We start from the raw sequence: 26,887 nt of genomic DNA on the forward strand, positions 1-26,887 counted from the left end.
CGGTTAGCCAATAGCGTGAAGGCCGTGTTTGTTAAACGAACAGTGATTGGATAATGGTTTCAGGGTTGTATGCAACGACACATGTGAGTGGCTGTGGAGCCAGGGCGATCCCAAGAATTATATGAGCAGTCATTTGCAGACGGCGTGGACTTTCTCAAGGGTATTCCTCCACAACGGGGCTTGCCCTGCTGCGGTCCACATTATTTCCTGTGATTGCCTTTCTCTCATGAGTCATACTACTTGGGAGCTGAAATACAATTTAGCAAACGTTTCAAAATGTTCCATCTCTGTTAAGCTATGGCAATTTCGTTGTATGTGTGTGGATTTCTAAAAATGTCAAATTTAACCATAAAGACACATTTAGAAGGAAGAATATCATCGAAATGTTCACTACCTTTTCAGTCAACCAAACCTCACATGTTGCATACATTCATTCCACATAGAGAGAAACATTTCAAGCCTTAATATTTAGACATTTTAATAATTATGGCTCACAGGAAATGAATACCTCAAATTCAGTGTCTCTGAAAATATGAATATAATATGGGATACATTTCTAAAAGGATATTTTAAACTGAAATGTCAGGCTTCTTAACAACATTTCCATTTCTATTCTCTCCTTTTGTAAAATTACTGCTTTAATGCAGCATGCCACGGTTCTTCTGAGGTGTGATGAAAGCCCAGATTTTTTCACGGTGGCCTTCAGGTCATCTGCACCTTTAGATCTGGTGTTTCTTCTCTTCTTCTCCAAAACCTTCTAAGTTCTGTGTGGGGTGTATGTCAGGCGGGTTTGCTGACCAATCAAGCTCAGTAATACCATGATCATTGAACCAGCTTTTAGTACCTTTGGCAGTGCTTGAAGGTGCCTGCTGGAAAGTTAAATCAACCCCTCCATAATTTTTTTCTGCAAAGGATAACACCTCGTGCTATAAAATGTGCAAGTAGAGAGCTGCTCTGACTGTGGTCTCCAGTAGATGACATGGCAGCCAAATCATCACTCACTGTGGAAACTTTACACAGGACTTCAAGCAAAGTGAATTTTTTGCCTCTCCACTCTTTCTCCAGATTACATAGATTTCCCAATTAAATGCAAACTTTACTTTCGTCAGGAAAGAGAACTTTGGATCACTGAGCAACAGGCCAGTTCTTTTTCCTTCTCAAGCCAGATAAGAAGCTTCTGTAATATCTTATTGTCTTAAAATTAAGATATCAACTGGTAAACATTACAGTGTTTTCGCACACCAAAATGTTTTGAAGACACATTAGAATCATTGTGTTTAATGTCTAACGTTTTTAATCATGTTTTTTATTGCTATTGTTCTCATGATTTGATCAAAAGCATTTTATTTGGCAGAGTAATGCAATGTGCACAATTATGACATGGAATAAAATGATCCCACATTGTTTTCAGGACACTGATGGTGTTGATGAGAAAACCTTTGGAACACCATCTATCATTCTTTTTGATGTAATTATGTTTTAAAAATGCAGCTTGAATGCTATGAGTCTGTTGTTTTTTTTCTCATTAGGAGCTGCAACTCAGCTGCCTAACACACTTTTCTTTTACTTAAATGAAAAACATATTCTGCTGTTTGTAAATAACTCCAGTCACAAAAACTGAACCAGAAGAAAAATGCAAAATCAAGTCATATTAAACCCTTTTTTTTGTTTAAAATTGTTGTGTAAATGCAATGGTACTGTACTATTTTTACTGATTTATTTTCATACCTACCTATACTTTTTACATGCACCCTTTTGATTTCAATAATTATCTGTTTCACCAGAGAAATAGCTGCCTTCCTGTACCATCCAAGTGTCACCAGTATTGCATTAGTCATTCAGAATATGACCATTTTCACTCAAGGTTTCTCCTGCCATATCCATGTGTTTGGGGACAATGAGTGCACCATGGCAACAGCCATCCAGGGCCAATGTCAGCACAAGCATGAGCCTCATGCTCCCTATTTTCATGGCCCTGAATATGGCTGTCGGCCATCATCCTCCCAAGTGAACTGCACTCCACATTTAAGGGCAAGTAATGTAAAATAATGTATTTGTCCATTTTTGTATGATTTTATTTTTAAAGTATCTTGTCTTTGCAGCATCCACCAACAATTACTTCTACAATAAAGTTTTTTGTTTCTTTTTTTTTTGGCTTTTTTCTTTACGCAAAACATGTTTGTTGCTAAAAAATATATTGTTTTGTCAAACAAATGATCCTAATTTTAAAAATGAAATCATTTATCTAGGTTTAAAAAAATGAATAAAGTTGAGTAAAATACTCAATTTACACAAATACTTGAACATGCTGACCATTTTCCTTTTTGTGAAGCTAACAGTTTGGTAAAATGCATGAAAAGTTGGTGAATTTCAATAAAATCAGGCTAAAATTATGTTTCTGGAACTTCCTCAGATTCTCTAAAAGTCTATGAACCATGTCTAAAAGCTGAGTACGTTCTGGAAAACCAGGCAATTAAGGTGAAGTCCCAGACCTGGCGGGCAGCTACAGAAAGGTGCAACTTACTGAGGAACGTTTATGCAATTGTTATGATGATTAGGAATATTTGTAGATTTGAGAAAATCCAGTAAAAACGTTGAAGTTGTGGAACAATATTTTTGTTAAAAACAAAAATATAAAATTAAAATTGCATGCAAAGTAAGGTTGCTGCAGTGGAAAAAGAGAGGATTAAGCGCATCATTAAAGCTCAAAATTAAAGGACATTTATGCTGACGATGAAGTGTAATTTTTTTTTCATTAAGAAAAAGATTTTTAAATTCTAAAGCTTGACCTCTTAAACCATTCTCACATGTCATATGACAAAAGCAAGTTTTTATTTGTATTAGATGAATAAGTAGTACTACAAAAAAGAAGCATATACGGAAGTAACAAAGGGTTTTGCATGCCTAACTGTTCATTTGCTGCATACCTTGTAAAAGTGGAATAGCCTTGAATTGTTAAAATGGAACAAAATAATTAAAAAGGAACTCTCTAGCAGGGGTTTTCACTCAGACAACACTTTATTAATTTCTTTTAAGATGGAGAATAACAAACAGTGTTTGTTCTGTCTGTCTGTTCTAACTAGACAGCGAGTCACTACCTTCTTGAGGTTTCTCACTGGGAGTTTGGGAACCAGCCTGTCTGGCTCCAATCAGCAGCAGTGTAACTCTTAGGATGTTGATAAGACCTTCAAAACCTTGAAAGTAGAGGAGCGCTTCATTCTTATCTCTAAACCCTCCCTAAGTTCCAGCAGAGTGAAAAGACAGTAAATACTTCTTTTCAGGTTATACAAACAGCTAAGAAGAAGCTATTTTCAAAATTCCTGGAAAAATTATGAAATCCTTAAATCCAATGTTAACGAGCCTAATCTGAAGTTGCACTTTCAGATATCTGTTGGGTAATCAGTATTACGCCTGCCTCGGAGCGTGCACACAGCAGTGTATATTTTACACGTTCTACATCAAGCTCTCATGGGGGAAATTGTTTAGGAAGCTGTTGAGTTAATTAATTTACCCCACTATCTCTTTTGCCATTCACAGTAGTGCAAACACACAGAACATGCCAAGGGAAACACATTTGCAGCAGGTATGATGAACTCTTGAGTAATGGTCTCCAGAGGTTAAATGCAGGTGAGCTGCTGATTTCCTTCACAGGTTCAGTACCTGTTTACCCTGCTCCCCAGTGCAACCCTCACAATGGCTCCACTTCTACTTACAAGTAATTGATTCATGCTATGGTTATTCACAAAATTATAGTTCTCCCTAATTTGCCATATTTCTCATGGAGAAGCACATTTATGTGTGCACATTGATAGTCTCAATATTTGTTCTTTAAACCGTGCCACATCATTTCTTTAGTCTATTTTTGCCATATTGTCAGGTTTTATTTGAAGCAAAAATAGAAGAAAAAGAGTCCGTGGTTACTCTTTGCTTGCAGAGCCATCTAGTGGGAAAAAGGCCCAATTACAGTAGCAGTCTCTGTCACATAAACTACGTATGCCATGAGTGTCAAGCTAATATTCATTCTTAGGTCATGAAGTCACTCATCATTGGGCGGCTCTCTTTGCATCATCAATAAGTTTTTTATTTTTAATGGTGATGTGTGCCTCAAGTTACTGTTGTTACCATTTTTAATAATTTCTATGTCCCATAAAAATGATTGAAAGCAAACTTTGACTTTGACTAGATCTTAATTTTGCCTGCTGGCATGATTCTGCCAGCACCCTGTGTCACCTCGGCGAGGTTGTATTTTGTGGCAAACCAGCAGTTGTGATTTCCTAAAACTGTTTTTAAATGATAGCTTTCTTCTTTCCACTCTTCAATTAAGGGCAGACTAGCTACCTGCATGATTTACAGTAGTGACAGTAGATTTTCCCATCTGAGCTGCCGATGTGTGCTCCCTTTACTTCCCTGGTTCATGTTCTTCCTCCCCACAGATTGAATTTATTTAGATAACTAAGGGCCACAAAGAAACAACCAGGACTCCCCTCATGATGTAAGGTTAACCGACCTATTTCAACACAAACCTATGGATGACAAACAAAAACCCGGGACGATAATAAGGAGGTGAAAACTGCCATTAAGTCAGTTGTGACCCTGCTTGACAAAGCTTGCTCTTTTTCTACCACTAGATGGAATCCTTTTCACATATTAAAACCTTTTGAAGTTTTAAGTTTGACTTGCCTAATAATTTTTTTCTTCTGCAAAACCAGAAGTTTATTTTTTGAACCACTCTTAATTGAGATTTAGCTTACACATTTTCTAATTAATTTTGCTTTACTGTAGATATCTGATCATCTGGAACCGTTCTTTGATAGGAAAAGGAAACAACATCACTTCCTACCACATCCCGATTTTCTGCAGGTTGCTCCAGTTAAAATATTGAAATACAGCATTCCAGTGCAGTACTCTAGCTGCCAAAGGACCCTGTAGAGGACAGTGAGGGGAGCTGAGAAGGTGATTCGATTATCCCAACCCTCTATTCAAATTCAAAAACACTTTATTAATCCCAAAGGGAAATTAAATAAAATCAAATTCAAGGTCTGTTTCAGAGTTGCTGCAGAAACGCGGCTCTGCGCACAAAAAAATTCTCAAAAGTTTGATATAGGTTTGCATTCAGTCCCATTTACTCTGATAACAAAAAATGAATTTCAGTACAACCATTTGCTTTCAGAGGTAAACGGAGTCCACATGTGTGTAATTTAACTTTACTGTAGCTGTTGTGTGCACTGTAGCCATCCTGTTAACTGTAGCTTCAGCCCATTGGAAGCAAATATCAGGCTGAATAGTGATAAAATCCCTCTATCACTTTCCTGTGAAGTAAAGAACCAAACATCTTGTGGTTTAAATGAAGTTAAGTTTAAGGCGATCTGCTGAGTGCATCTCAGTTTTCTCCCAGGAGTTGGACTGGTGCCCTTTAAAGGAGAATGACGTCTTTTTTACGTCATCCTCATTGTCCATACGTCATGGACAATGGGGTTACATAAAGTACCATGTAGGAGTTCAACTTTGTTAAAGTCAAGTTTTCATATGTTAAATATGATGTTGGCTATCCAACAGAACTCAGGGTTCATGTATTATTCATAGTACAACTCAGTCTGAATATCCATCTGTAGTTGAGCTGTATCAAATCTGATTCATTTGGGAAGCAAAGTGGCAGGATTTCCACTTTGCTGTTAGAAAAATGTGATGTTTTCTCAATCCACTGTATTAGCATAATATAGATACATATATGCAATTGGTTTAATATATTATATAAAACAACAAGAATAAAATAATAGCTTAGTGCACTGCACTTTTTAGTAAACGAACAATCATCAAGTAACGTAGAGTTTTCACTGCATTTACTTCAAATAAAATGTGGCTGATTTAAAACTAGCATTTACAGTACTTCCCTTTTTATTTGTATTTTGCTTTTATTGTTGTTTTATCCACTCGGTTCCTTCATATTTCAAATTTTAACACAAAACTATTCAATATACATTTCTCATCCAGATGCATAAATCGAATGCTATGCTGTATAAGATCTCTGTGTATGAGTCTATTTGAAAAGAAGACCAAAAAACATAGTCGAGGAGGAAGTTGTGGAGAAGTTTAAAACAAGATTAGATTTTAAAACAATATCTAGAGCTTCACTCCCACGCTGCTCTGTTCAGTCCATCATTTGATAATGCAAAAGTACAAATAAGGTGGCGGCTGTCTACCTCAACATTAATCAGAGCAGCAGAAAGAAACTCCATGGTGAATCTGGAAGAGAAGCAGAGACATAGTTCAGGTGGGATAATCTGTTGACATGAGAACAAGTAGTCATGTGTTTCACTCATTGAACTTCTCTGGAAGAGTGGCAAGAAGAAATTCATTGTTGACGACACCATAAGTTCAGTTTATAGTTTGCTGCAAGCAATGTGTCTCTGCAGACCGAAAGGGAGGAAGGTACTCCTATTCTATGTGACCACATTTAACTTTTGAAAGTGGTACGTATGAAGGGAAACAAACATCTCACATCACAGCATTCCCGATGTCAAACTGGAAGAAACCCTGTATCCAGTATCCAGAGGACTAAAAAGTGGAGCGGATGATCACCTCCCAGCAAGAGAGTGAACCTAACCACTAATGTTGCACATGTTACACACAAGTGGATTCTACTTATTCACTTTGAAGGGAATTTAATTTTGGGGGTATTCAAATAAAAAAGAGCCTAAATACAACGAGTTCGAAAATGTGCACAGATCTCACATATCTCTAATATCTGCGTGGAAAACATGTAGAGATCCAGGTTTAATTCAAAGCCAATTTCCAGAATCAAAACTGAGCTTCTGCAAATTCGGACAGAAAGATCCTGTTTCTCTCTGTCTCTTGTACAAAGACTTTTTAAATTGCTTGCCATCTGACTTCCTCTTAACTGAAATATTCAGACAAGAGAACAGATGGCACCCTTTGCTTTTGCTTCCTTTTCTCGTCCCGTGTGCACTTTTATGTTGTGAGCAAGTTTCTTGTGCGCCGCTACATGTGTGTAACCTCCACTTGTGTAACTTGGAGGTGCCTGCAGACCCTTTTGCTATGCATCCTCAAATTACCGCTGAGCAAGGAGTTTCACACTGCGCTCTTTAAAGCGCCATCTTTCAGCTTCAAAGGCAGCAGTGTCTGGCTTTTATATTAGCCTTTCATCTTTTAAAGAAATCTCCATACTGCTCTTAATTTGTCAATCTTTATTGGAGTTTTGCCAGCCGGCGCTGCAATATTATGAGTCAGTCAGTAATGGCTTTAGAATTATGAATTCACTTTAGTCACACAAACACAACCCAGAACATCTCCCTAATTGATCTCATCCGAATTCCCTTTTAGGCGTCAGCTAAATGGTGAGGACCGGAGCAGTCCTCGCTTGTTAATGAATACGTAATCAGACCAGTTCAGGCTTTTTAAAGATTAATGATTAAAGCTGAATAAACTGGCGTTCCCAACGCTTCACAAAAATAACACAAAAAGAAACTTAATGTGTAATCGTGCATCATATGAGAAGCACTCAAACTGAAGAGAGGACTTAGATGAAATGGCAAGCATTAAGAAGACAGCATTTAAAAAAAAAACTAAAAAAAACAACATTTCAACAGATTTACAGATCAGATGAGACAGTGCTAGCTTTTGCGTTCAAGAGCTGCATCTAAAAGTGGTGGGGTTTTTTTCTGTTTTTCTGTGCTTTCCCACCTTTGAGGCATTAACTGGGTACATGCTTGGAGCTGTGGTTCCACACCTGCGTTCTGGTGTCCCTGGATGAATTCATGAAAACAAAGGGAAATAAATTAGAGGGAGTGAGCGAAAGAGGGGGGGGGGAGAAAAAGACATTCATTATTTTCAACAACATCTGTCTAAAATGGTTAAACATGATTCACTGACTCTGATGCGTCTGTGTGAAAAGCACTGCATGCATTTCCACGCGGCCTTACTATAAAGGGAACAGAGGTGCAACATGCGGATGTCCTATTACATTAGTCAGAGGAAAATGGCATGTTAGGTATGCACCGATGGGTCAAAAGCAGGGGAACAAAATCAGCCTTTCATGTGAGGTGATTAATCTTCGTTATAAAAGATTTGAAAAACAATATCTGACATGATTTGCTGAACAAAGGTCAACAAAAAAAAATAGCTAAAAACACTGAAGACGATCAGTAAACATACATAATTAAAATGATCAAGAATTTGTCATGAATTCTCAAATGGATTTAGCTCAGAACTTTAATTAGGCAACTCTAACAACTGTATTTGGTTTGATCTACACTGATTCACTGTAGCTCTAATATATGTCAGTCATTATATTTAAGCAAAGATGTATTACTTTAAGCACTCACTTACAATTCTGAGCATGTATCTACACAGAAATGACAAATAACAATAAGCAAACTACAAATACCTCCGAACAACTGTGATGCATGCTGTCCTCTCCACAACTGGTAATTATCACCACTGAGACGTCCATCAAATAATGATAATGTGTGTTGTCAGCTCAAGTAGCAAGCAAATCAGGCAACAACTTTCGTTAATTTAGATTTTTGTAGGGGTGCTTACAGCAGGGATCATTTATAAGTTAGCACGCTGATCAACAACGCAGAACATGTTACATGTTACATAATTACATGCTGTAATTATCCAGGTTAGTGTTAGCAATAAAAGTTGGTTTGCAGATTAAAAATGTTTACTTTGCTCCCTTACTGAAGGCTGCAGAGTTGAAATGTTGTACATTATTGCAAGGTTTAAAAGGAGAGTTATTGTGTGAAGACACCCTGTTATTGACAGGAGGAGAGAAGTTTTTAAAATAAGGTAAATGGGAGCAGAATTACCGCTTTGGCTCTAAAAGGAAAACATTTTCAGTGGAGATATTTTTGATCTTCTGAACAGTGAGCTACATGTGAGAAAATATTTGGAAGAAAATATAATATGACAGAAAAGGTTTTGTGTTTATAGTTTAGATTAGTAAAAATCTAAGCCATAATGGGACATCCTGGACGTGGAAATGTGTCTCATCCTTAAAAAAAACTACTCTGCAGGAAATACATCTTGCACTTTATTCGCATTGCTAGCAGTGCCTGGCCTATTGTCGGGGTTATTAGAAATAAATCATGAATTTTCTTATAAAACATTGACACTAAACTAATTTTAAAAAAAAGTTTTGCTTCACAGTAAACAAACAACACCAAAGTACCCAATCCTGGTTTGTAAAACTTTACATTCGTTTAAAATACGTACCACAGCATTTTAAACAAATGTAAAGTATTGTAAGAAAAGAATGCCCTCTCCTTCGAGCCGGATTCGAACCAGCGACCTAAGGATTTCCGTGAAACCACTACAGTCCTCCGCTCTACCAACTGAGCTATCGAAGGGAGATGTCAGCACTAAAAGGTTTAAAATATTGGAAGTGTGAATGGTGGTCCCAGTGGTTCACATGGCTTTTAAGACTTATTGGTTTATCGCTCTCGTTATAATACTACATTTCAAAGAGATAATTACGGAGTCAGTGCGCTTTTCCTAATAGGTCTTCCGTGTCGCTAACATAAGTTAGCATAAGCTAATTCGCTGCCTAAATCTTCACGAATCCCGCGGACAGCTAACACAGGTCCTTTGAGGATTATTGTCAGGAAACTGTTCACATTTAAACAGCTCGAAATGCCCATTTTATGATTTTATTCATAAAGGGAAAGCAGCTATAGCTAGCTCTTGCTATTTTGTTAACCCCTGTATTATAAATAAAGATTTTTTTCTTCAAATAGGTCAAATAGGTAGCGGAATCGATGCCCGCATTCTGCAAGCTTTTTTTATTATCAAAATTCAATGTTCACGGCAACATGAAATGCAACAATAACCTACTAACAGCTAAGACACGTTTTAGACTTTAACTGGATGCTTAACTTAAATTGCCAACATTTAAGTCATCTTTACCCAGCACTTAGAGAAAGACCAGTGGTGTCATTCCTTAAATTTTCCATGCTGTAAGACATATTTTAATCCAGATTTTTTGGTATATATAAATATTTTAAATGTGCTAACTTATTTGAGTTTAAATAGCTTTTTATAACAATTGAATGACCTTTTGCCCTCTGACTGAATCAAGCATATAAAGACAACAAACCAATATAACTAAATATCAACTTTTACTGTTGTCTTCATCTGCTCCAACTTATTGTTTTGAGATACTCTCTTTGTGAAAACTAGTCATCTAATATGAACCTTGCGTATATAGTTTTTCGCTTCTTTTTAAACTTTACCACGGTTTCTGAGCAAGACTTGGCCAGTCCCTCTTCTTTTCTACTCTTGAGATTTGCAGCTACTTCATCTGAATTAACTTGTTTTCTGAAAAACCTGTTTCTCCAACACCACCGATCATCTTGTGTGACCTGTTTATTTATATGCTCCAATATTCACAACCAAAGTTTTTATATAACCAAAAAAAAGGCAATATGGAGATTAAATCTTGATTTGTGGGTTTAGAGATTGGGCAAAGTTGTCATTCTATGGTGAAGAAAGTTAACTTCAACATCACTTTGTCACCCTCTACAGGGCGGGTTTAGAAGCTGTTAGACAGCTGTTGAATACTGACCTGCTCTGTTTCAAATATGGACAAGGTAAAAATGGCAAGCCAAACTAAAAAAAGAACTGACACCAACTGGGTTGGACCGAACACCCTCTTCTCTTGATCGTGTGACTCAGCGTCTGACCGGGTTTTCTTTGTTGCGCAAACCTTTACCAAAGCTGTGGTTTGATTGTGTTTAGGTGCAGTTTAAAATTGTTTAAAAAGCTAGATCCATGGACAACTTGGAGAAGCAGCTGATATGTCCCATATGCTTGGAAATGTTTTCAAAGCCTGTGGTCATCCTACCCTGCCAGCACAACCTGTGCAGAAAATGTGCCAATGATGTTTTTCAGGTAAGCAAACAAATACAATCTATTTATTTTTGCTTTAAATCAGTCTAAAAGACAACTATGGGGCATTGTTATTCATGTCTGCCATCTGAATATTAATATTTTGAAGTTCTTCCCTAAAATCTTTAAGACAAGCTAGTGTCTACTTGACAAATGAACTGCCAGTTTGAGAGCACTTAAATATTTATATGCTTTGTTGAAACCTTATTAATGTAATAAATTAAAGGTACAAGTTCTTTAAAATTGTTCCAAAGTATTATTTGTTTGCATTTGCTCTTCTCAAAGCGTATGAAGGAATTAGCAGTTTTACACAGCATGGATTCCACATCAGTATTGCTTTCCTGTTAATCTCTGAGATTAACATTTCATAGCTGTTCATTGAAGAGATCTATTTATCCATCGCATCCCTGTTAAGACACTAAAATTAAATTCTGAATTGCTTTTGCTTCCAGGCTGCAAACCCATATCTCCCAACCAGAAGTGGTTCGCTGACGTCTGGAGGCCGTTTCAGATGCCCGTCCTGCAGACACGAGGTGGTTCTGGACAGGCATGGTGTCTACGGCCTGCAGAGAAACCTGCTGGTGGAGAATATTATTGATATGTTCAAGCAGGAGTCAAGCAGGTGAGCCCAAGCAGATACAAGGCCTGTCGTCATGCAAGAGCCACAAATTTGAGTGTATTTTACTATGATTTTATGATAGTTTTACACAAGTTTGCACTTAAAATAAATGGAAAATGTTTTATTGTTTTCTACTGTCGAACAGTTTATATGTGAAAGTTGTGCATTCATCTTCAACCGCCTTTACTTTTGTATCTCTAAGTAAAAATAAGTCCAACCGATTCCCTTCTAAAGTCAATTAACTGATAAATAAATTACACAGGAGTTTAACTGAATCACAGGATAACTACAGCTGCTCTGTCAGTGACTAGCTGACTTTACATCAACTGTTGTTTTTTTAAAGAAGAATCACATAAGAAAAGGTTGATGGAAACAGTAAAAAAAATAAAAAAAATTTTTTGATTTGAGCTAGTTTGCAACCTCTACATTTTATTTATTATGTCAAACTCTGTTGATATCATGCTCTGTGTAGCCTGGTTGATTCACTCCAAACTAGAAGATTAAAACAACCCTAATTCATATTTTCCTTTCTTTTCTAATTTATAACATTTCAAAAGTTTGCTTAACATTTGCTACTGAATAGCCAAAAGGTGTAAATGGCATAAAACCTACAAAACTCTAATTCATAGATTCCAGATGTTTCACTTAAGACAAAGTAAAGAGATTGTGACCTAGTTTTAGAAAATAAAATCTTTGATCGTTTTATGGTATCATAGGAATGAGCTTTCTTATTACAGTAGAAATGCTCTCACATCCACTCCTGTGCACTGATCAGCATCCAGCTATATCGATTACCTTGTTGACATTGCATGCGTTAACGGCGGGAAAAAAAGTGGCTGACGGCTCGTCGATAATCTGCCGAGGTGTGTAACAGTGACATTATCAAAACAATGTCACATGTCACATCAGTATGCAGTGAAATGACAGAAAGGTGTTGCTGTTTTCCTCACACCTCAGCAGCAGCAGCAGGCCAACACAGGAGAGGAAGGAGGAAACGCCCATGTGCGACGTTCACGAGGACGAAAAGATCAACATTTTCTGTGTAACCCACGGCGTGCCCACATGCTCCATGTGTAAGGTGTTCGGAGCCCACAAAGACTGCGAGGTGGCGCCCCTGGGTACTGTCTACGAGACAAAGAGGGTGAGAGCTTGGAGGTTTTTGATCATCTAAAAACCTTCGTCACAATAATTTTTATGAGTACAGTTGAAACCAGAAATGTACACACACGCTGTGAAGCTACACACAATATTTAATGGATATTTATGACTTTCTTCAAATTCTGAAGATTACATCGCCTCAATATTTGCTAAAGTTACCTGTAATACTTGGGTGAAAGTAACAGAACTCTGTGAATTCACATCGCTCTGGGCTCACCTGGTCGCACCAAAACATTAACTTTGCTGTTCTAGGTTACTTTCTAACTAATTTGGAGCAATATTTAGGGTCACCCTCCATTTTGAGGATCAATTTTGATACCTATGTTATATACAGGGTAGGAGAGTCACAGGTGAGCCTCCATTGTGAACATCTTTGGCTTTAGGAAATTATTTACAGACATAGCAACCCAAATTTGTGTAAGCCATTTTATGTCGCGTGTATCAGCATCTGGTTTTAAGTGTCCCCGATTTCAGTCGACAATCCCTCCCGTCTTGCCTTTGTCTCCAGTCCGAGCTGAGTGACGGGATAGCCATGATGGTTGGGAACAACGACAGGATCCAAGGCATCATTAGCCAGCTCGATGAAGCCTGTCGTGTCATAGAGGTCAGTGTGGAGCGAATGCAGCGTCCAGCTGCTCACAGTGGGCTTCAACCTGTGCATGCACTAACCCACCTGTAGAGACTTACAAACTGGTGTAATGTGCCCTTGTCACTGGCACTCTTTTCGCTTTTTTCAGCATGCCTCTGTGGAATTTACACAAAAGGAGAGAGAGGAAAATTGGTATTTTCAGTGCCACTGTGTTCTGTTCCCTCCCTGCATTCATTCATTTTCCTTTTTTTCCCCTGTGCCTCAAACACCTGATTTCTGGTCTGCCCCTGTAGCACGGACAACAAAACAAGCAGGCTAATAGATGGAGAGGACAGGCAGCTTTCCTCTGATTTATATGTGACAATCAGATTTAGCTCAGAGAAAGCTGGATTGGTTCCAGTTTCCCATGTGTCATCTTTCGCGTTCAGATATCGCGTAAGGAAGGAGGTTTACTGTCTTTTCAGTGCCTTACAAAACTAATCGCACTGCTTAAACCCTTCCACATTTCGTCATAAGAGAAACAGCCTTCATTTTGTTTTACTGGGATTTGATGTAATAAACCACCGTAAACTTCTGGTTAAGCTAATAAAAATCTGAAATGTATGATGTGCATTTGTATTCAGCCCATTTCACTCTAATATTATGAAGTCAGAGCCAGTAGAGCTTCAGGTTGTTGAATGAATAAAAAGAGTGGTCGTCTTCCATTCATAAACTTGTCATCTTAAATTTCATCGTTTTCGTCTGCAACATGTTGATGTGCCCCTCGGCAAGGCTCTTAACCTCAAATTGCCTTTTACTCTGCAGATTTGGCTGCAGAGTTTTGAAAAGTGCTTTGAGGGTTTAGTCTGAGTTCAAAAGCACAGTCTGAATTTATTCAATTTACCATTCAGAAATCATTTAATGAGGAAAAAAAGAGTCCACCTGTTAAAAATGTGTTATCTGTACAAATACATATGTTCCTTAAAGGCTTTAGATGTGTGTTAGAGAACATTAGTCAACGTGTCACTGAGTAACATTCAATCCATCATCCATAAATAGAAAGAGTATTACACAACTGCAAACTTACCAAGACATGGAGAAATTCAAAGTTGTGTCATCAAATGCATGTTATTAGGAATACAACATGTAAAAAAATAAATAAAATAAGGCATAAAATTATGTACTTTGAACACATTTAATGAGCCAAATGTATTCATAATGTTAAAGGTTCTGCAGTTTATGCAAAATAACAGTTTGTTTGTGTCAGTGGCATTACTAAGTGATCACATTTGCTTTTAAATTTATGTTTAAAATAAATTAAAAAACCAAATAATGCACAAAGTTGTGTATTATTTGTATTATATATACAGTAAAAACCATGTTCTAATCCTAGTTTGTTAAGTTAACTCTGACTAAATAGTTGCCTGGAGCAGTTGGTAATAAAACTAGTACTTTAGATCAAAATTACGATTTTCAGGAAAACAGTAGCCAAACCAACAAGAAATTATTAAAGTAAATTTAGCCTTGCACTTAAGAACTTTAATCAGCAAACTAACTCAGCTAGTAAAATCCAAATTACTGTGAAAAAACTAACATGACTTGCTCTACAGGAAGCAACATTTTAGTCTCTAGGCATGTAAAAAATAAATAAATGAAACATTAATGCTGGGCAAACTATACCAAGGTTGAAAGAGAATAAATACTTTTCCAAGGAAATGTAAATAAAAACAAAAAACTCAAAATATTTAAAATAAACCTAGCTGCAAGTGTCTTTGATTTTCAATATTTAAAGCTGTTTTCTCCCACAAATTACATTTGCATACACTCTCTCAGCTAACCTGAATTATTAATATGGATTGAATTTTCCATCGCACATGTTCCTATGTCTCTTTTTTTTCTCCCCCTGTCTCTCTCTCCCAACCCCAGGAGAACGGACGGAGGCAGAAAATGAAGGTGTGCGAGAAGTTTGACCATCTCTACTCCGTGCTGGAGGAGAAGAAGAGGCAGATGAGTCAGAAAGTGACGGCCGAGCAGGAAGAGAAGGTAAATTACATCCAGAGCCTCACAAAGAAGTACGGAGACCATCTTGAGGAGAGCTGCAAGACCGTGGAGAGGGGGATTCAGACTATGGAGGAGACAGAAATGGCTCTTTTCCTTCAGGTCAGGACAATGAGTTGACTTCAAACTTGGCCCGTTCAAAATAAACTCTGCCTTTATCATCTAACAATGTGAATTTTTTTGTCTCTTCCAGAATGTAAGGGATCTCCTTAAAAAGTGAGTACTTGCTTACATTAGTATTGTTATACAACTGCAAGGCCAACGACTTCATTTCGTGTGCTCCTGTGGTTTTAAAACTTTTCCATTGATTTTCTCGTGAATGATTCACCACATTCACATCTGCTCTTGCACCCAAACGCAGCTAATTCACACCTTCTCTCTGATGTGAAAAATAATTCTGCGAAATGTTGCAAATCCCTATCTAGAGCTGAGGCATCCTGAAATAATCCACAGAAAGTGCAGAAATTCACAAATGTATAAATACACTTCGAGACATGTTACTTTGAGCGTTTGACGCTGGAATCTAGTCAATGGGTGTGCTATTTTAAATAACTGCCCTCAGAATCGAAGACGCTTCCAGTACGGCACACTTGGACAAAGTTGAGCGCGGCTATGAGAAAATGGATCACTACAAAGTCGACTTCAGAAGAGAACGCAAGGCTCTCAGCAGCCTCGACTTCATCCGAGGTGAAGGGATGTAGATTATTCACGAGGTGCATCTCTTCTCCTTTGCTTACCTGCGTTTTGTCTGAACCTCACTCACTTTGTTTTCACAGACGACGACGACGAGACCGAAGAGGAAGGAGACGGAGAGGCGGGAGAAGGAGCACGGACTGTTTCTGGAGGGGCTGCGGTTTCAGCCCCCCCTGCACAGCCCAACGCTCCCCCACAAATAAACCCCTCCGTGAGCCCAACCAGGAGCACTCCTTCCACCTAACTGGTACAAAACATCCACCTTAACGAGCAGCTGGAGAGCTGCTGCTGCTGCTTCATGTTGATTTCTGATCAGTTGTGATTGGGCGAAAAAATGCAAGAGCAATTTTTAGGTCTGGAAGAAAGGAAACGTCTGATTTGAAGCTAAAGGAGGAAGACAATCAGAAAAATTAGTCTTATTTCTTTGCATCATATTTATATGTTTTAATTCCTCTGTTCAGCTCATTTTTGATAGGCGTTGGGTTGCTACTGGCAATGTCCAGAAATGAGATACGTTTTTAAAGCCGCTGACCTTTAACAAATCACTGTTAAAGTACATAATTAGGCGCAAGAAGAAAATTGGTTCGCTCTCTTTTTTGCTCCTTCCGTGTTGTTTTTATGGCAGATATGTGGGCAGCAGAAAAGTGAAGAAAAATACATTTCAGTGTTGTACTGCCCATTTATTTGTTTTTGGTCACATAGCACATGGATGTTTTCAAATATTTAATGTCATTTTTGCCATTTTGTTATTCATATGTTGTGAAATTAAAATGTATTTAACACTTTACTACTGACACTGTACTTCAAATTTCTTATTGTAGCATTTACATGTGCATCTAATTACATGAGAATATACTTTCGTAATTCACTTCAAAACAAATTTGCACTCATTACACACAGAGTGATATATTTCAAGTTATTTGTGTCAATTTTGATGATTGTAGCATTCAGCAAAAAAATAAAAAAACAAAAAATCTTTTTTAAGGCCAAAAGAGAAAATTATTACATAAGAATGAGGTTGTTCAGAGTCTTGCTTCCAAAGAAATTAATGGAAAACTGAGTAAAAGGAAAAAGTGTGGAAGAAAAAGTTGCATAAGCAACAAGAATAACTGCAGTTTTAACTGTGAAGAAAAGCCCATACTCAGACGTACCCATGATATGATCTGCAGCTTAACAAATTTCTTTAAGCCCCCAGAAAGAAATGAGGGTTCAGGAGTTTTGTGGAAGATTAAAGCGGCACAAAATCTAAATTGCTTGAGGTTCAGTGTGGTGTTTCCACAATCAGTGATGATTTGGTATTTGTTCACCGCATCACAAAATCAGGAATTTTTTTTTGAGTTCATATTTTCCTCTGCTGATAAGCTATAGATGCTGATTTCATTTTCCAGCAGGATTTGGAACCTACAAGTACCAAGTGGCTCAGCTAATCTTCACCCCAATGCATGCTAATGCAGACGCAACCAAATACTGATGATTTATAATGTGCAGCACGTTACTTTCAGCAGGCCAACATTTATGTGTTAAAAATTCTTCATTTTGCTCCAATTTTGACATTTTCCAATTTTACGAGAAACTAAATGCTGCGTTTTAGTTAGCTGTGAGCCTCAATAAGCAATTTAGCAAAATAGACACTTTTTATATTTCACTCTTCATAATAAGTTAAACTTTTTGAATTGCAATATTAAAAGAACTTTTTCACAATGTTCTGATTTATTGAGCTACACCTGCATTACTTATTTGATTGTTTTGTCTGTCACTAAGTAACCTTGTTCAGCTGGAATTTCTGTCTGAATTTTCTCGTGACCCACCTCCAAGCCAGCTCAAGGGATTATACGGCAGTCCAGCTTGTGCTCGCGTCTCAAGACTGCAAAGGCTCTTTGTGGTCTCACCTTGACATAGCTTCACTTCCGAGATAGTCCATTAGATGCGCTGCATCTAATCACTGCACAGCATCAGTCAGTGAGTTGGATCCTTTACAAATGGGCCCAGTGCAGCGGATACGTGAGCTGTAAGGGATGAGTCACTCAGTGCACAGACCTTGTTCAGTGTATCCTGCCTCTTTAAGGTCAGAGATCACCATAGAGGCACACATATTGTGCTTAGCATTCATTAGTGGTACATATCTGAGCTAAGGTTGCTTCTTGATGGTATAATGAGAAGTGCCTCTTGAGGTTGCAGAGGGAATTACCCTACTGTTTCCACCTGCAGGAGCTCCCACGCATCTGAAAATGTGTTGCCTTTTTGCTTGTGTCTTGGTTTTACTTTTTAATCCGTATAATTTAGTTTTACCATTCAAGCTGCACATGTCTAAAATCTTGACAATTGGTTGGAGCTTCAGTTTACTCCTGCAAGGATGTTGACAGAGAAGTGTAAGCTTTGCATTTGTTTATTTTTTATTTAAAAAATATAAATATAAGACGTGTCGTTGCACAACAGAAAAAAAAATGTCTGGTTGCACGTAAGTTTATTAACAAACATAAATATCATAAATACAGCGGTTCATAATCTAAAACAAAATACAAATTTATATTTGAACGAAAAGAAAAGTGCGTCTTCTGAAACTCTACAAATTTGACACCAACATCAAAATGGCAAGGTATAACCGGACCAGTCCAGCCCGTTTACGCTTCATCATTTTTAGGTGAAAGCTATAAATTATAGCGTGATAAAGCAGCACTATATTGCACACAGCATGTTTTTGTGCTAATAAATGCAGAACACAAAAAAAATCAAATCAAATAAAAGATAAACAGAGGGAACTGAGATCTTTGGCGGGCTGGAGAGATGGTTTCATTTCCCAAACAGCTCCATCATCCTTCTGTTGTTCTGCGCCTGCTGGGCCAGCTGTTCCGCCTTGGACATCTCCATCATCTCCCGCAGCAGGTGGAAGGTCAGGTCCAGGGATATCGGTGGGTCTTCGGACCTCCTCCCCCTCTCCATCGACTCGTCCCCGCGGTCGGCGAAGCCACCTATGAGCGCTCTGATGTTGCCAACTTTCCCCTGCAAGAGGCGCCGCGTCAGCTGGAGCTGCTGCGCTCTGTTGAAGATGGATGGGGATCCGCCGGGATAGTACAAGGATGGGAAAGAGTTAGAGTCCCCGTTTCCCAGCCGGATGAAGTACTCCTCTCCGAGGCGCTCCAGAATGGGACCAGACTGCTGCTGCTGCTCCTGCTGCTGCCGCTGCTGCTGTTCGGAGTTTTGGCTTTGGAGAGCGGGGATGCGCAGGGGACCGCCTGGGCTTTCAATAGCCCGACATTCGTAGCGCGGTAAGAAGGCAACGAGCAGAATAACGGTGGTGCCGAATAAATTGAGCTTCATGTCAGGATTTCAGCTGGAAATCTGGAAAGAGGGAAAAGGGGGAAAAAACACACTTAGGATTCCTGTTTGCTGCGTAAAGAGACAATTACGCACGGAAAACACACCTGAAAACAGCCATTGGAGTCCCAATTAACGTGTCTATCATTTTTGAATAATTTCTACCTAAATAAGAATCATACATTCTCATGTTAAAGTAAATAAATAATCAAGTTTTTTTTTAAATCTATGCGTAACCTCGATTGGTTAAGATTTTCTACTGTTAAAAATTCAAAAAGAATCAAACAAATTCAGAAGTAATGAGTTGACAGGCATCTATCTTTGTTTTAAGCAAGAATATAAAACATACCAAGTTAAGTATTAAGCAGAAGAAAAAAAAACTCATAAGAATTTCTTTACCTTCAGTACAGGTAGTCCAGAAGTCTACAGCCTCGAAGGTTGCCAGGTATTGTTGGCGAAATGCCGCCCTCCTTCACTTCTCCGAAGAGACAAGTATATAGTTACTTAAAGGGAGAAGAGATGCTGAATGGACTTATATATAGCCGCCGTCACTACAAGCGCGTTGCTGCGAGCCCCACATTGATTCTGCGCGTCCTCGCAGGGGTTGAACGTGAATGGACGCCTCTGACAAAGTGCTTTAGTTCGGATGGGATGAGTCATACATGAGCTTGCGCTCGCGCGCGCGCGCATCTACCTCCCCCCTCTGCGCGTGAAGATCAGGCCTAAATAGGTGCCACACCTACCGGCATTTTTCACTGGAAAGGGTTAGTTGAAAATCCTGAGAGCACTTCGCTTAGAAGTTAATGGAAATGTTGGATCTATAGAAGCTCTAAATTGGGTATGATGTTTTTTAATAACCATCTAATTAATTCAACGTTTAGTTAACTGGTTGCTGCTTCTTTTTTTTTTAATCGAACGTTTTTGCATGGATGGAAATATCCTGAAAGCGAACACCTGCTATATAACAGGTGCGTTCAAACTGAGTTATTTCTCACTAAAATAATGACTCTAAAGCAGTTCCTCAATTGACCTGAGCTGCAATTAATGAATGTGCATTTGCAAACACCTCAGGCTCACAGAGAGACATTGGCTCCAGTGATTCATTGCTGCTGCACATATGTACGTCACCACCTCTCCACCTTGTTTTAGAGGGGGGGCCCTGCCACCAAAAATCGCTTTTAAAATGTGGAGCTTCGCCTTGCATGTTAAATATTTTCATTCTGAAGTGTTGCTGTGTAACACTTATGTGTTATACTTATGTTGTAACACTTCTGCTGATTCGACCCGGTTGCTAATGGTAGAGTGTGCAAAGAGTTGGAAAAAGTTGGCACTTTTTTTCTTCAGCAAAAAGTAATCCTTTTTGCAAGTCACCTTAACAATGTGATGTAACTTTTCCCATTATTTCTAAAGAATAACCCAGACATTTTGATCAGGAAAATTATGTTCCAGACATATATGCAGGGGTTAAAGTGATTCAATGGACTCTGTGCTTTCAAGGAGAAACAGCCAATCTGTGACAGAATTGTGGAGAAACTATGATTTTTTTTTTTTTTTTTTTTTTTGTACGTGTAGCACAAGTCAAGATTTCCATATGACAGATCAACACAAAGTACTGCACAAATTTGCATTATGCTGTGGAGAAAGTTAGAGTTTATGGGAAGCTGAAATAGGCTTAAGGCAGGGCAATGTCTTAAGTCTAGGCTTCAGATTAAAGTTTGTTCATTGATTTGAATGGTCTAGTCAAAGTGCTGACCTAAATTTAATTTTGGCTGTATTTTGTTGTTTTCCCGGTGCTGACCTATTGCTCACCTGTAAATACAATCAAACAAACCCAGAACTGAACTGAGACTCACTTTCTGATGTCTGCTTACAGATGAACTCTGTTCGCTTCTGGAGTGAATACAGACCAGCCTTGATCTGAACCAATTACAGGATGTGGGCGTCTTTTTGGAGCTTCATGAACCACCATCGCTGGGAATTATGGGTAAAAAGAGGTGTTCGGTGTTGCTATCACAGCTTATGCAAGTACTGATTATACAGAAATTATTCTGTGCAATCCACCACTTTCTACTTAGCAGAGCATCTTGCTGCTCTGTTTCGTCCAGAATTAGAAATATCACGTCACTAAACCTCCATTGAATTAGCTGCTTTTGACCAATTGTAATAATAGTTTCCCTTCCTGGGTTTGTGATCATTTCTGTCCAATAGGAGCAATGGTTGTCACCTGGGTAGCTTGTTTTATTTACAGATAACAAACTGCTTCCAAAAAATGCACAATGTAAAAGAATAAAGTCCGCTTTCACCAAACTATAAAACTGATTTTTACTGATGTTGTTTCGTCCAATCTGACTGAGCATGAGCTGTTTGTAAAAGGAGAAATGCACGTAAATGTCGGGCTCTAGTCTGGTAAAAGACATGCAACTAGATTTGATTGAATTCATATTCACTCTATATTTTTCAATTTTTTTCCAAATCACACCCCACAAGCATGTACTAATGTAACTAATAATAATCTCCTGGCAGATTTACTGGGACGTTAATTCCTGATGACATCCAAAAAGTTTCCTGATTGTAAATAATGTTTCTCTTCATGAAGTGACTAATTTGGGATTGTTTAGAAATTGGCTTTCAGTGCTTCAGAGATTAATTAATAATAATCTCCTGGCAGCCGAGCAAAACTTGCTCAGCTAACATCATTCCTGTTGTTTTTCCTTGTTAGATTTGTTTACTCAGACCTCTCTGTTTCAGTCCGGCAAATAGCGAAACCCCTGCTTTTATGTAAAACTGTTTTTCATACAGTTTCCTCACTTTGTCAATCTACATGCTCAAGGGGTTGTTGTCAAGTCCCATCAGGAAAAAAAACACATGTTCCCTGACACAAATAAAACACTGAAAGATGAGGGAGGGGCTGCTTGTGGACATCTCATGTCACCTCATTTTCAAATCACTGTCCATGGACTGATCACTGCGACAAAAATCCTCTCCTGTCACACCCTGTGCCGGAAACTCAGGATTAAATTTTTATCCCTTTGTTTCCTCAGTTAGAGGGAGTCTCTTAGATGATTGTGTTAGAAAAATGCTTTGGTGATCCAAGGGAGGAATAGGGTAAATAGGAATGTTTTTTGGGGTTTTTTTCTTCTTTTTTAGCTTAATTTATTCCTAACAATCAAATTTACAAAGGAAAATCTCCAAATTTAGTTTCTGAAAGCGACTTTTTTATTAATCTGTCATTTGCCTTTCTGTGTCTGATTTAATGCAAGAACAAGTGCTATTCACTTCGGATGCATTCCCACCTGAATTCAGTCGTGTTTTACTGAATATTTCCAACGCCGTGCTTGGCTTTTTGTAATAACACTTTAGTTAACCAGCCACTCTTTGTGCTGAAGTGCATATAGTGACTGTGAAAGGGGAGTTGATACTTGACATTACCTGAGCTCAGGTGTCCCTCTGGTTTATAGACCAGTCATATAACTTTTAGCACAACACTTGACCTTTTTTTATTACAAAAAAAACACATGGAGCATTTTCCTGAAATATAATTTACCTGTTATAAAGGTTTGGTAATAAACCAAACCTTTATCTTGTCATGTACAGCTTGTGACTGATTTAATTCATATTAAACTACGGTCATTCTAGTGAAGAATGAACGAATCACTGACGATTAAAAATCGAACCAGTCTCATAATCTGTCAATAAAGACATTAATTGATTTATAGAAAGATGAGTTATTGACCTTTCCAGGATGTTTAGCATAACATTCATCAAGCAGATGTAGTTTTCTAAAAATCTGAGGGAAATTAACAATTTACTAAAAATTTAAATGAAGCAAAATCCCACACCATGCTTGTCTATATCTACCTGTTCCTAATTGACCAAATTAAAAAAGTACATTAAAAGAGAAGGTCAGACAAAGCAAAGCAAGCTTGTGAGTGGGGAAAAGGACGAGGCTCGGTTGTTGAGAAATCACTCTGACATACGGGGTGAACAGTAAAAAGTTAGTGCCTACATAACTTAGGCACTAACTTGCCAGTGGTTCTTTTCTAGAAACCACTTGCATTCCTGATTTATGGTTTTTCCTCCACAGTCAATCTCTGTTCAGCTCTAAAGGTGTTTCTGTCTGAACAGAGCTCACATCTAAACCAGAAACCAGGAAATCTGCTGGAAAACAGCAAATGTGAAGCTTTAAGGGAATTTTAAAAAAGCCCTTTAAAGAAACCTCATCCCAAAATTAGACTAAGATTAAATATGACTATCCCCAGGCAATAATTAACGAAAAGATACTAGTTGATGCTTTATGAATTAAATTCTTCAAGACAAATGTCTTGATTCTTCTTTCAGTAATGATAATAACAACATAACAAAAATACATTAAGACGTTCTTAAGACTGATTAAGTTATTAAACTGATGGATTTTTTTTTACATATTATGTTGTTACAGAGCTTAACAGTGCAAAGAGGATTTCAAACTAAATAGTTTTGCAGCAGCGCGTTTTCTTTTGTTCCTGTTGTAAATTTGCACACAGCTCAGCAGTTTGTGCACATCCCTTATCAGAACCAGAACTGTCTGTAGCGAGTCAGTGTTACTGCAGGCTATCCAGCCTCTAACAGCCTATCATGTAGGTCAGATGTCTGAAGTTTCCTTGATATTTTGTCAATACCAACTGCCTATCCTGTTGCACAAAGGTTGTAAAAGGAAAATTAATGCCTGGGGGGGAAAAAAACAATACTTTGTTTCCACTTAAAACCACAATTTCTAGTCTAATTATAAGATTTTGAATTATTTCACATTAATACTCAGAGGAGGCATTGAGCTAAAACAAAAAAACATATGTATTTTATTTTTGAAAATGTAAGGACAGCAAGAATTGTTTCGTTTTACAATCTAAATGAAAGTTATTTAAAACTAAACATCAATCTTAAGTTTAAATAAAAAGGGATTTAAAAAAGCGATTGTAAGCGAGGACACTCATTGTCATTTTTCAGGGCCGTTTTTAAAATAAAAAACCAAGCAAAGACAATGCCTTTTGTCTTTACTTTACCATTTTGCTACATGTGTTTTGGTGTTTTTCACCTTCCGGCTCCCAAAAAGACAACAATCAATTTTTTTAAAAAAGCCTTTAAAATGGTGGTTTTTATTTTATAAAGGTTGCAGTAATTTTGAGACCATATGTGTCAGTTTTATAAAAGGTTACCGAAAAAGGATTAAATGTTGGAGTCTTTCGGGACCAGTTTTATTGTGTACAACACAAGGATGATATCTGTGGTAAATGTGGTCGCTTTAACGAGGGAACATGCTGCACAGGGAAACAGTGTATCCTCGTCATGTTCCAGGTAATTTCCTCAACAAGAGCTATGCAGGTATTGGATACAGGTACATCTAAAAAATTTACTTCAGAGTTAAAGAAATAGATTACAAGTGTTCTGCTACAATCATTTTGCCTGGAAACCGATGAAAACCCCTAATTCAGTCTTTAAGAACAATATGCAAGATGAATTATAGATTCTTTACATGGAAATGTGCTGGTAACGTCTATAAGGTCACGGGAAAGACTTAAGACAGACGAAAAAAATTGTTGCTAAGCAAACTGGCTGTTATGAGAGCTGTCTATGTTAAAGGAATGTTGAGTGGATGGAAAAACTGTCTGAAAGAGGTAACAAATTTACAGCTTTAAGAGAATTTCTCAGCAAAGCCCATTTAGAAATTCCATGTATTAAACCACTTCTGAAACATCTGAGGAGTGAACAAATAGGACTGTTTGTCAGTGGTCCAAAATTCTCTTTTTAGATGAATATGAATTTAGCATTTCAGTTTTAAATCAAGATCTCCGCGTCTGCAAGAAGCATGGAGAGACACAGAATCCTTGTAGGTAAAAAGTGCTATTTCCACAGTTAATGGAGCACTGAGTTATCAGCACAGCCAAAGGTTAGAGTGCTTCATGCTTTCCTCTGTTAACCACTTTAATGACAACCTGAAGACCTGATTTTAATTTCCATCAACACCCAGTTTGTTACCCAGCATCATCAAAAGGACAATGAGAAACATCGGACCCAATGACGCACACGAGCTGAAGGCTGGACGTCCTGAACACCTCAGCAGCCCGAAACAAGCAAGGCATCGCCTCCTGCACATTTTATCAATTTATTTTACAGGTTTAGCTTTGGAAATGAAATTATTGAATAAATTGTTGATGAAGTTCAATTGTATTGTGGTCATATTCAGCACCTTGGAAAAACATTGGAAACTTTGTTTACGTTTGCAACTCAAGTCCCTCGGTGAAATACAGATTAATGACACACAGAAGGATGTTTCCAAGCGTTTATTAATGTAACTCATGATGATCTTCAGATTACAGCTAATGAAAACACAACATTTAAGATTATTACAACCAATAAAATAAGCATTTTTACCTTTTAATACCTGCTTAAACACTCATAGATATCAATATTCTAATTTATTGCACATTGCACTTTTGATTCATAAATTATATCTATAATGATTTTTTTATTGTTAAGAAAAATTGAAAATGCAGAATATATTTCAACCTGATCATTAAAAACCGGTTATTTTTATCCAATAATAATTGCATCGCTCAAACATGGGTCAAGTTTTAAATTAGAGGCATTTTTTCTTGCTCTGTACTGCTGTAATGCAGCCTAACAATGTCAAATCAGATTTGCATGATCACAGTTTTGTGTGCTGGCTCTTTAATGAACTCCATTTTGCTCTAATAAAGGGATAGAATGTGAAAATTTTGCTCACCGTGTGCAAAAGTCCTTTTCCTCTGCTATATTTTCCTTGCTTAAGATCCTTTAAAACAGGATTCTTATGAATCAAACATTCCCATATGATCCATGCATGATTTCATTAGAAATATATCATAACTTCTAGGAAATATAAACAAAGCCCGTCAGTGAGATGTCTCTTTTTTTTGGGTTGTTTTTAAACTGGTCTATTGTGGGGGGGGAAATTCAGTCTACATAAAAATCTAGGTCAAAGCCATTCTACCAAGATTGAAACCTAGTTTTCTTCTTCATAAAAACCATAACTGTGTAATTGTGGATGCCTAAATAGCCTTCTTGGTTCCCCATCTTCATATCATTATCCTTATTCATAGTGAATAATTCAGTCAAATGTATCCAGCCCTACATAGAGAAAAAGAGGAAGGAAAAAAGGAAAAACTTTTGTACTCCTTTCAAAATTAAATAAAAATATATTTATCGACAGGGACAACCATGTGGTTCAAAATGACAGAAAATTGCCAGAGAACAAGAAATCTTTTCAAACAACTTTATTCTAAACTTAGCTTTCTCCGAGCATCGGTGACCTTAAAGACGCTGGCTTCCCTTCAACACGCCGATCATCGTTCACGTAACAGACGTGTGAAGGCTGAAATGACTGAGTGGGTTTTCTCCTGTCTTTGTGAATGTTTGTCACACTGATCTGTCTTACAGCAATCTACGGCCCGCTCCGTAGGAGAAGTTATGTAAGGGCAAACAAGATCAGCAGACAACATACGGCTGTGTCTGCAACTAGTACTTTTCTTCAGTGAAATTCAAGTTTCGACGCC

The 26,887-nt window shown here is 37.8% G+C and overlaps 2 protein-coding genes and 1 non-coding gene across 4 annotated transcripts; 1 reads left to right on the forward strand and 2 right to left on the reverse strand.

Annotated features, from left to right (window-relative positions):
- Positions 1-9,285: 9,285 nt before the first annotated feature.
- Positions 9,286-9,371, reverse strand: trnay-gua (transfer RNA tyrosine (anticodon GUA)). Its single transcript is given in 2 exon segments — positions 9,286-9,321; positions 9,335-9,371. It is a non-coding gene; the product is annotated as a tRNA-Tyr (tRNA).
- A 1,261-nt stretch (positions 9,372-10,632) lies between these two features.
- On the forward strand, positions 10,633-16,798 carry trim55b (tripartite motif containing 55b). Of its 2 annotated transcripts, none has more exons than XM_055037923.1 (8): positions 10,633-10,911; positions 11,361-11,530; positions 12,488-12,668; positions 13,194-13,289; positions 15,180-15,413; positions 15,505-15,527; positions 15,874-15,998; positions 16,088-16,798. In XM_055037923.1, the coding sequence occupies exons 1-8, from the start codon at positions 10,792-10,794 to the stop codon at positions 16,246-16,248; spliced, it is 1,110 nt and encodes a 369-aa protein (XP_054893898.1). In that variant the 5' UTR covers positions 10,633-10,791; the 3' UTR covers positions 16,249-16,798. The 2 variants fall into 2 exon arrangements, with proteins under 2 accessions (XP_054893898.1, XP_054893897.1); XM_055037922.1 differs by having other exon boundaries at positions 10,634-10,911; positions 12,485-12,668.
- A 1,576-nt stretch (positions 16,799-18,374) lies between these two features.
- Positions 18,375-19,927, reverse strand: crhb (corticotropin releasing hormone b). The gene is made up of 2 exons (XM_055037635.1): positions 19,719-19,927; positions 18,375-19,343 (listed from the first exon to the last, which is right to left on the reverse strand). Exon 2 carries the CDS (start codon positions 19,320-19,322, stop codon positions 18,795-18,797), a length of 528 nt encoding a protein of 175 aa, XP_054893610.1. The 5' UTR covers positions 19,323-19,343; positions 19,719-19,927; the 3' UTR covers positions 18,375-18,794.
- Between the last annotated feature and the right edge of the window lie 6,960 nt (positions 19,928-26,887).

The sequence above is a fragment of the Poeciliopsis prolifica genome, unplaced genomic scaffold, assembly GCF_027474105.1.
Source record: "Poeciliopsis prolifica strain line A6 unplaced genomic scaffold, Auburn_PproV2 SCAFFOLD012, whole genome shotgun sequence".
Classification (NCBI taxonomy): Eukaryota; Metazoa; Chordata; class Actinopteri; order Cyprinodontiformes; family Poeciliidae; genus Poeciliopsis; species Poeciliopsis prolifica.

Coding starts and splice junctions, on each gene's coding strand:
- trim55b (XM_055037922.1), top strand. CDS start 10,792: ATGGACAACTTGGAGAAGCAGCTGATATGTCCCATATGCTTGGAAATG. Junction 11,531..12,484: donor TTCAAGCAGGAGTCAAGCAG/GTGAGCCCAAGC, acceptor CTCACACCTCAG/CAGCAGCAGCAGGCCAACAC. Junction 13,290..15,179: donor AAGCCTGTCGTGTCATAGAG/GTCAGTGTGGAG, acceptor TCCCAACCCCAG/GAGAACGGACGGAGGCAGAA.
- crhb (XM_055037635.1), bottom strand. CDS start 19,322: ATGAAGCTCAATTTATTCGGCACCACCGTTATTCTGCTCGTTGCCTTC.